Source organism: Saimiri boliviensis, chromosome 5 (assembly GCF_048565385.1).
Source record: "Saimiri boliviensis isolate mSaiBol1 chromosome 5, mSaiBol1.pri, whole genome shotgun sequence".
Classification (NCBI taxonomy): domain Eukaryota; kingdom Metazoa; phylum Chordata; class Mammalia; order Primates; family Cebidae; genus Saimiri; species Saimiri boliviensis.
Genome location: NC_133453.1, coordinates 70,883,944 through 70,893,011, shown reverse-complemented (window position 1 = coordinate 70,893,011; position 9,068 = coordinate 70,883,944). Strand labels below are relative to the sequence as shown.

General features: G+C 37.9%; 1 protein-coding gene across 2 annotated transcripts; it reads left to right on the top strand.

Moving 5' to 3' along the window:
- Positions 1 to 6,784, top strand: G6PC2 (glucose-6-phosphatase catalytic subunit 2). 2 transcript variants are annotated; one of them, XM_003921905.3, is made up of 5 exons: positions 1 to 218; positions 1,091 to 1,200; positions 3,192 to 3,303; positions 5,339 to 5,454; positions 6,237 to 6,784. In XM_003921905.3, exons 1-5 carry the CDS (start codon positions 1 to 3, stop codon positions 6,746 to 6,748), a joined length of 1,068 nt encoding a protein of 355 aa, XP_003921954.1. In that variant the 3' UTR covers positions 6,749 to 6,784. The 2 variants fall into 2 exon arrangements, with proteins under 2 accessions (XP_003921954.1, XP_074254778.1); XM_074398677.1 differs by lacking the exon at positions 5,339 to 5,454 and having other exon boundaries at positions 6,237 to 6,432.
- The last annotated feature ends 2,284 nt before the right edge of the window (positions 6,785 to 9,068 follow it).

Genomic DNA, 9,068 nt, shown 5'->3' with positions numbered 1-9,068 from the left:
ATGGATTTCCTTCACAGGAATGGAGTGCTCATAATTCAGCATTTACAGAAGGACTATCGAGCTTATTACAATTTTCTAAATTTTATGTCCAATGTTGGAGACCCCCGGAATATCTTTTTCATTTATTTTCCTCTTTGGTTTCAACTTAATCAGACAGTTGGAACCAAGATGATATGGGTAGCAGTCATTGGGGATTGGTTCAATCTTATATTTAAATGGTAAGATTTCTGTTTTATTTCATTTTTCCTAAAATTTATCCTTAAATTTGTGGCTTTGACATAATGATCACATTTCAGATGTGTATAGTTTTACTTGGAAAATCTTTCAAACATACCAGTTAACTTGAAACACCAGATTCATAAGTAGAACCTTTAAAAAGCACAGAAATATATACTTTTTTTTGAGATGGAGTATCTCTCTTGTTTCCCAGACTGGAGTGCAATGGTGTAATCTGGCTCACTGCAACCTCTGCCTCCCAGGTTCAAGCAATTCTCCTGCCTCAGCCTCCTGAATGGCTGGGATTACAGGCATGCACCACCACACCCAGCTAATTTTGTATTTTTAGTAGAGATGGGGTTTCTCCATGTTGGTCAGGCTGGTCTCAAACTCCTGACCTCAGGTGATCTGCCCACCTTGGCCTCCCAAAATGCTGGGATTACAGACATGAGCCACCATGCCCGGCCAGAAATGTATACTTTAATGACTTACAAGTAAATCTCAAACCCCTGTAACACATATTCTGTGATTAAGAATAACTTAAATGATCAGCATGATAATGAACAAATTGATCATCCCAGGGACCATTTTGGTATTTCCAGTCTAAGTATCCAAAGTACCTGTTAGACATTCCTTGCAAGGGAAAAAAGCCCCCAGGTTAATGGGAAACCAGGGTGCCAAAATCCCAAATGACTACCACCTTTAATAATGTGTGAGAGACCAAGACCTAAGTTCTTTCAAAGTCTCTTAATCATGAACTTTCACAATTAACCCTGTGCTTGAGTCATGTTTATGGGAAAGAATTGCTAATCTCCAATTAAATAATAGCTGTGTATTTAAATATATATGCATGTTTATATTTCTTTGAATACAGGATATTATTTGGTCATCGACCTTACTGGTGGGTCCAAGAAACTCAGATTTACCCAAATCACTCAAGTCCATGCCTTGAACAATTCCCCACCACATGCGAAACAGGTCCAGGTAAGCTATTACAGCAGCCTCAATTACTGAACATCTTCCAATAGAGAATCGTTACACCTGCTTATCATCTAGTAACTGATATTATATAGGGTAGTAAAGAAAATGTCATGGGTGAGGATGCTAAAAGTTCATAATCATCAAAGTTACTAATGAGGAAGCAAAGTAAAAAACAAACAAAAACTCAAATTCCATTTTGTTGTTTGTGAAAGGGTAGATTGGGAGAACACTCCCCAAATGGCTATTTGGTGTTTACTTTCGAGAAGAATGTAATGACTAGCTACTAAAACAAGCAACAGTTAACTAGAACAAATTCTCAAGGAACTAGACTAAGATCTTAGAAATGTTGGTTTACCTGCTGGTGAGGACTTTCAAAGTTATTATAGGTCTTCTGAGAATCTCATGAATGAGGGAGGAGTAGACAAGTCTTCTATAACAAAGGTAAGGACTTCTCAGTGTTATTATAGCCAGTAAAGACTATTTCTAACCTTAAAATCATCTCTTTAAGGCATATTTTTCTCTGTGTGTGTAGTACACAAGCAGGCTTCTTGGACTACTTCTTTTTTATCCTAAGTAAGATTCTGTATGAGTATAAAATCTTTATTGTGATAATTGAGTATCAGACTGTTTTTAAAAGGTTTTTGAAATAGATATTTAAAAACTACATGTTTTAATTTATAAGAATGTGTTACATTGTACCTCATCATTTAACATAGCATAACATTCTTCTAATTGACATCTTTTGAAACTAACTCTGAATAGAGTTAAGCGTAGTAGAGGATGTGTAAATTCCTAATGAGTTTTCTGAATATGTCTTTTTTGTTCTTATAAAAGCATATATACATCTGTTATATCACTTATTACACTAAGCTATATAATTAATTCTTTATATATATAATTACCTAGACTGGACATTCCATCAGGGGAGGGATGATGCATATTTTATCTTTGTGAAACCGAAGTGTGATAAATGGATGAATGGTTGCCTGGGTAACATTTGAGACCACTGAAATGTTATCGTGGTCAATCCCAGCCCTTTCTAGTGTGTGTTCCACATTATGAGACATTTTCTGGAAACAGAGAGAGAGGAAAGAAAGAAAGACTGCAATTACCTGGGAGACGCCCAATTCATTTAGGCATATTTTTTTAAAAGGCTATGAAAATTACTGCAGGTAAGAAATAGGTCTGTCTTTGTTTAACCAAAAAGAGACTGGTATTCAATTTGAATGAACTACTAGGTGAAAAATCAGGAAGGATATCTAAGTAAAGTGATTAATAAAAAATTCAGTAGCATGGAAAAGGCATTCTGGAAATAGACTACAGTCTGCAGACTCTTTCCGTTAGGATTAATGCCCTCATTACAGCTCCTCTTCATCATCTATTTTAAAACAAAGATTCTCACTGCAGTGGGCACAAAAGAGGTATAGGAGTGGCTGCTAGTACACAGCAGTCATTTGTAAGTCAGTCAGCAAATCACAGGCATAGCAACGATACCCTTTAGAGTTTGACTTGTCAGCCCAAGGAAAATAAGCCAGTTCAAGATACAACATAAGCATTAGGGTGGGGCAAAAGTAACTGTGGTTTTTGCCACAATTGAAAGTAATGGCAAAACCACAACTGCTTTTGCACCAACCTAATGCATTTTCTCGTCAATTAAAAACAACTAAATACTGAAGAATGAGCAGGACTGTGGCAGATTTGGGTGCAACCACCTGAGTTCTTAATTAGCCTCGAGTATGTTGATTTCTGGAATTCAACGAACCTGAAAATCTGGAAAAAAAATTTTTGAGACAGTGCCTCGCAGGCTCAATTTAACTAGATTTTCCTTATTTCTACCTACTTCTAAACATTACATGAGCCTGTGCCCTGTGGTTCTTTTCTGCGTTACTAATAATTTTCATGGTTTCATGGTGAGTATGCTGTTCTATTATTCACTTCTGATCTTGATAGTTAATTAACCACTTTTCAAATGGACGGACACTTTGTTGTTGCAGGAAGTCCATCTGGCCATGCAATGGGCTCGTCCTGTGTCTGGTATGTCATGATAACCGCTGCCCTGAGCCACACTGTCTGTAGGATGGATAAGGTCTCTATCACTCTGCACAGGTTAGCTTTGCTGCAGTTTCTGTAGCACTGAATACAACAGTATTGAATACAGAAAGTCTTGTCTAAAAATTAATTTTAGTGCAGTTTTAGTCGTTGAATAAAATGTGCTTATTCTATTCTTTCATAGACAAAATAACAGAATGAATAGAAAACTAACATTTTGCTTTAAGATAATAGCCTAATTAGCTCATAGTTATTTCCGCTTTTCAAGTTGGAAATGTTGAACTGATTAATAACTTACTTAAATGTGCCTCTGGGTTTCCAAAATGCAATAATTATTTTGATAGCTCATAAATAAGCCATCTAAAATTATACAGCATAAGGAAACATTTTTGCATGCATATTCCCTTGCTTTAAGATTAACTGGAAGTTTTGAGAATCATCATTCTCCTTGACTGCATCAGTTTATTCAGTAAAATCATGCTTCCTTCTTTGAATAGCCAATGCTTTTTATTTCAGTACATATTCCAGCTTTAAAGAGTATGAAAATGTTTTAATTAAAAACATTCTAGAAGCAAACTTAAATTTGAATGTTAGCAGATTTAATGTTAGTAGATTTTTTAATGTTTAGAAAGGTCTAAACTTTAAGGTTACTCACAGCTGGGTAGAAATTGGGTTGTTTCTTTCTCTTCTTTCCTGAAATACTTTGTCATTAAAACAATCCTAAGCACTACTTCAGCCATAAATTAGGTGACTTGAAATTAGATTTGCAAGTTAACCTTCAAAAAATACTATAACATATGCCATTATTAAAAAGTTTTCTAAAAGAAAAAATTTTCAAGATCTATCACATATTCCACTTTTTAGAGTACTATTGGATAATATTAAAAAAAATGACCAAAGGAATTTTGGTACCTTAAAAGTTTATTCTAATGAGACTGTGAACGTATGCTTTAATGTATTTATTGCCCAACCCAAAACAACAACAGTAAGAAGGTGTTATGATGTAAAGAAGTTAGCATTTTCTATTTGCAGACAATTTTCAAAGTAGGAATCTAGATCAGTTTCACCTTTTCTCTACACTTTATTTCTGCCTCCAATGACCAAACCTGAAAAAATATATTTCCTCTAAGAAAAAAAATTATCGTAACTCCTTAATTTTTATAATTGCAATATTTTCTTCATCTATAAAATTTTCCTGAGTGTGTGCTTCTTACCTTCACAGTACCGAATTCTTTATTGTTCTTCCACATTGATATCCTGCTTACTTCCTCTTTCAAAGCCTCATTTCTCTGTATTCCTTAGCATTTATATAACCAAATTTCAGTCTGATTATCAGGAACAAACCATTTAAGGATTCCTGGAATTCAATACTACTAACACTTTTTTTTCAATGACATGCATTGCTTGAATTTAGTATTTTTTTAATGTGTGTCTCTGTGTGTGTGTGTGTGTGTGTGTGTGTGTGTGTGTGTATTGCTGTTTCTAATTCATAATATATAACCTATAGGTCAGTTCCCCAGTTCTTATTTTCTATATCTCAAAAAAAAAAAAAGAAAAAATAAATAAACAAGGACTTTTGAAAATCCATGAAATTAAACCTGATGAAAATTTGCCCCAGATGGAATGCTCATGTGCTTTTCATCTGGGTGGTAGCTGCCTTTCTACTGAGTTTTCCTCAAACAAAGAAAGGTTGAGAGACGAGGCACATAGGGCAGAGTGTGAAAATATGTATGGTTCATTCTTGATCATTCTGGATATTAGAAATTCCCCCAAACTTGAATTTCCCCTACTCCATTAAAACAATTATTCTTACTTCATGGGTGTCAAATTGACTTCCTTTTTAGCACTTATTAAATCTCAGCATATAGCACTGGTTAAATTTAATACATTGAGAAATGTAGAAACCTCTGTTAAAGCTTTTGAAATCCTATGGAGTATGTGGAAACAACGTTTCGAAAAAAAGACTCTAGAATCATGATGCTATGTCACAGAAGATTCTTCTGAGAAGGATCATCTGATGTCACCCTCTCTTAATTTTATAAGTGATACAGTTTCTTTGCTTTTTACACTTGTATCTATTCTTCCATCATAGACTGACCTGGTCATTTCTTTGGAGTGTTTTTTGGTTGATTCAAATCAGTGTCTGCATCTCCAGAGTATTCATAGCAACACATTTTCCTCATCAAGTTATTCTTGGAGTAATTGGTGGTAAATATGATCACTTACCCTTAGTTGTGTCCTTTGAAAGCTTTAGCTTCATTAGTTTAAGGCTATTGGATTCTCCCCGGTAATCAGCTTTCCCATTTCAGAGGTAATTCTGTGAAGTCACTGATACTAAATGCTATCATGGGAGCCGACATGGTGCAACACACCACTCAGCCTATGTGTACAAAGTGGCCCAGTCTCAGTGGCGTAAATGCACAACTATTTGATGAGGTGGGCTTTTCTGAGGTGAAACTAGAGCTAAGTTTAACTCCCAAACCATCACTTCAGACAGTGTGCTTGTGTCTTGTGTCAGGGAACTTAATGACTCTGTGACCTGCGCACTGCGCCAATCTCTCTGAAACATGTGAAGTGACTATTACGTGATTACGGACTCCATTTAGTAGCTGCTTTGTTTTCCTGAAGCAGTGTTCAGCATGACTCAGTTCCACTATTCAGTGCCACATTACCTTTCAAGGGCTAATTGGCTATGACAATTGAAATGTTAATTGCTAGTACCTAGATCAGTGCTCCATCTATAAAGTGGGTTGTCAGTCAGTGCTACCAACTCCAGAATGATCCTTCTGGACTAGTATGAATAATGAAAACACCGTGGGCCCATCTGCCTTTTTAGTTACTGCCTTAAAAAGGCTTTAGAAAATGGATATAACCTCTGTGTCTAAAGCCCTTTGTCGTTGAAAACCGTGGCAAATTCTTTAGTGCAGAGAGGAATGATCCTCGAGGGGCTTAAGGGCACATAGTCATCATCATCTCTTTCCAATCCCCAGGCATGCTGGTGGCAGAGGCCTTCGAACATACTCCAGGCATCCAAACGGCCAGCCTGGGCACATACCTGAAGACCGACCTCTTCCTCTTCCTGTTTGCACTTGGCTTTTACCTGCTTCTTAGACTGCTCAGCATTGACCTGCTGTGGTCCGTGCCCATAGCCAAAAAGTGGTGTGCCAACCCCGACTGGATCCACATTGACACCACACCCTTTGCTGGACTAGTGAGAAACCTTGGGGTCCTCTTTGGCTTGGGCTTTGCAATCAACTCGAAAATGTTCCTCATGAGCTGCCGAGGTGGAAGGAGCTACACACTGAGCTTCCGATTGCTCTGCGCCTTGACTTCACTGACCACACTACAGCTCTACCATTTCCTCCAGATCCCAACTCAGGAAGAGCATTTATTTTATGTGCTGTCTTTTTGTAAAAGTGCATCCATTCCCCTAACTGTGGTTGCTCTGATTCCCTACTGTGTTCATATGTTACTGAAGCAAAGTGGAAAGAAGATTCAGTAGAGTGGTACCTAGAGTTAGGGCTCTGTGTCACAGATCACCCTTCTCCATCCACCAGAAGAGCCACAGAGTAGGCACAAACCAGAGGCTTCTAATCTGAGGTCACAGAATAGCGGCACAGGCCCCATTCCCCATATAGATGTTTAGTTTGAGATAAAAATTGGAAGTTCTGTATTTTCTGAAAAATCTGATAGTATACAACACAGGGCCTGCATTCACACCTGGAGACAACTGACCAGAGCTGTGTACTGACAGTCCCCTCTAGGAGGCAAGGACTCTCCATTTTCTCACAGTCTTTAGCATCCCAGCAGGAGCCCCAGTATCAGATTCCTCTGTCATCTTAAGGCCAGGCAGTGTCTGATCCCTGTTGGCATTTTAGTCGGGACCACAGCCATATCCAATCTCAGTTTTCAGACAAGGAAATACAGGTCTCTTCAGGTGAAAGAACTTGCCTGGAGTCACACCACCTTTAGAGCAGGAATTAGAACCCAAGGCTTCTGACACATATCCCCACTATGCTGTGTGTATGTGCACGTGTGCACATGCTTTTTGTTTTTTTCTTTTTAGAGCAAGGTACTCCCTCTGTTGCCCAGATTGAAGTGCAGTAGTGGATAGTGGCTCACTGCAACCTCAAACTCCTGGCTCAAGTGATCCTTCCTCCTGAGCCTTCTAAGTAGTTAAGACCACAGGTGTGCACCACCATGCCTGGCTAACTTTTGAACATTATTTTTAGAGCCAGTATCTTACTATGTTTGCCCAGGCTGGTCTTGAACTCTCGGCCTCAAGTGATCCACCCATCTCAGTCTCCCACAGTGCTGGCATTGCAGGCTTGAGCTATTGTATTAATAGTTGGCCTACACTGTCTTTCGTTTCTTCATTTACAAGAGGTAAAAATCAGTGAGAATGAATGCTTTCATTTAGATTCTAGGATGACTGCCATGTAAGTCAGCTACCTTTTCAGAAATGACACTGAAATACTGCATCCTCTTTGACTTATACCCTGCACATGCACGCAGCGTCTAGATGGGGCCAATGATGGTTCCAGATATATATACACATGGGTCCAGGGGCAGCAAAACAGGCCAGGCTACTATATGAATTTGAACCTCCGCTTCATTTCTGGTCTCTGTTTTACAGTAGTGCTCACCAATATTTCAATAAATTCTGCTGAAGTTACTCTAATAGGACATTATTTATCCCCCAAAGACTTATCTTCACTATGACATCTCCACCCTTTATTTTTAGGAACCAGTCTTTCAAAACCAGAGAAATCAGGTACCTTCCTCAAAGTCATGCTCCAGCCCAGGCAAACTATTAAACGATTGCATCTGTTAGCTGGATTAGTCTCTATGTATATTGAACTGTGATGAAAATCTATAGCTTTACTTTAGAAAATTATTATTGATGGACTATTAATATTATATTAACAATTTCTCAGTAAGGGTGTTTTTTCCTCATTAAATCTAGGAATGCTGGACTTTAAGTTGATAACTGTGTCATTTCAATCAAGTACAAGGATTTTGAGGCAGATTTTGCTAAATATCTTAGTGATCCACCACAGTATTTTTTGTAACTCTTCTCAAGAATATCAATACATTAATTATTTTAGATGATAACATATTAATCTACGAATATTCATGAAAATAAGACAGTTCGAATGTTGTTTAACAAGATAGTAGCTGAGAATAACAAACCTCAAAAAAAAAAATCAAAGTAATGATTGACTTCTTTCCGAGCATATGTATAGAGTATATGTCATTGCTTTTACGAAACACACTTAAGAGTTTTCTTTCTAAAAGGTAACTGAACTAAACTTGATTTTAGTGGTTCAGTGATTCCTAAGCAAAAAGCTGAGGGATTAAGAACGGATATCTTCAGAATGAAATTTGTCTCACGTTGCTGGGACGTTTGGGTTGAAAGTAGTAGAGAAGAATAATTCTTCAGGTGATGACCCTTGTTCAATGGTTTAGTCCCACCTTATCCCCCACTGTACCTTTAGATGCCTTCAGTTCCTTCACATTTCATGAGGCATTAGCTTCATTCCATTTCCCACGTTGGAGATCTCATTCCCGTCTAAAAGCCCTTTGTCAAATTTCACATGAAATAATGTTAGTCTTAAAGGATTCTAGTACACCTCCTCCATCCTAGTAGAATCTCAGCCTGCTCTCAACAAGACCCGAGGAAACTGCAGCATTAATAGCCAGGGAATTCTGCAAAGATTGACTCTACCATAAATCCCTTCTCTGTTTCCATGGAGAAGCTATCCTTAGCCACCCCACGGTGCTGTCTGTTGGGCAACACATTACCCTCTGAGGGGGATTGG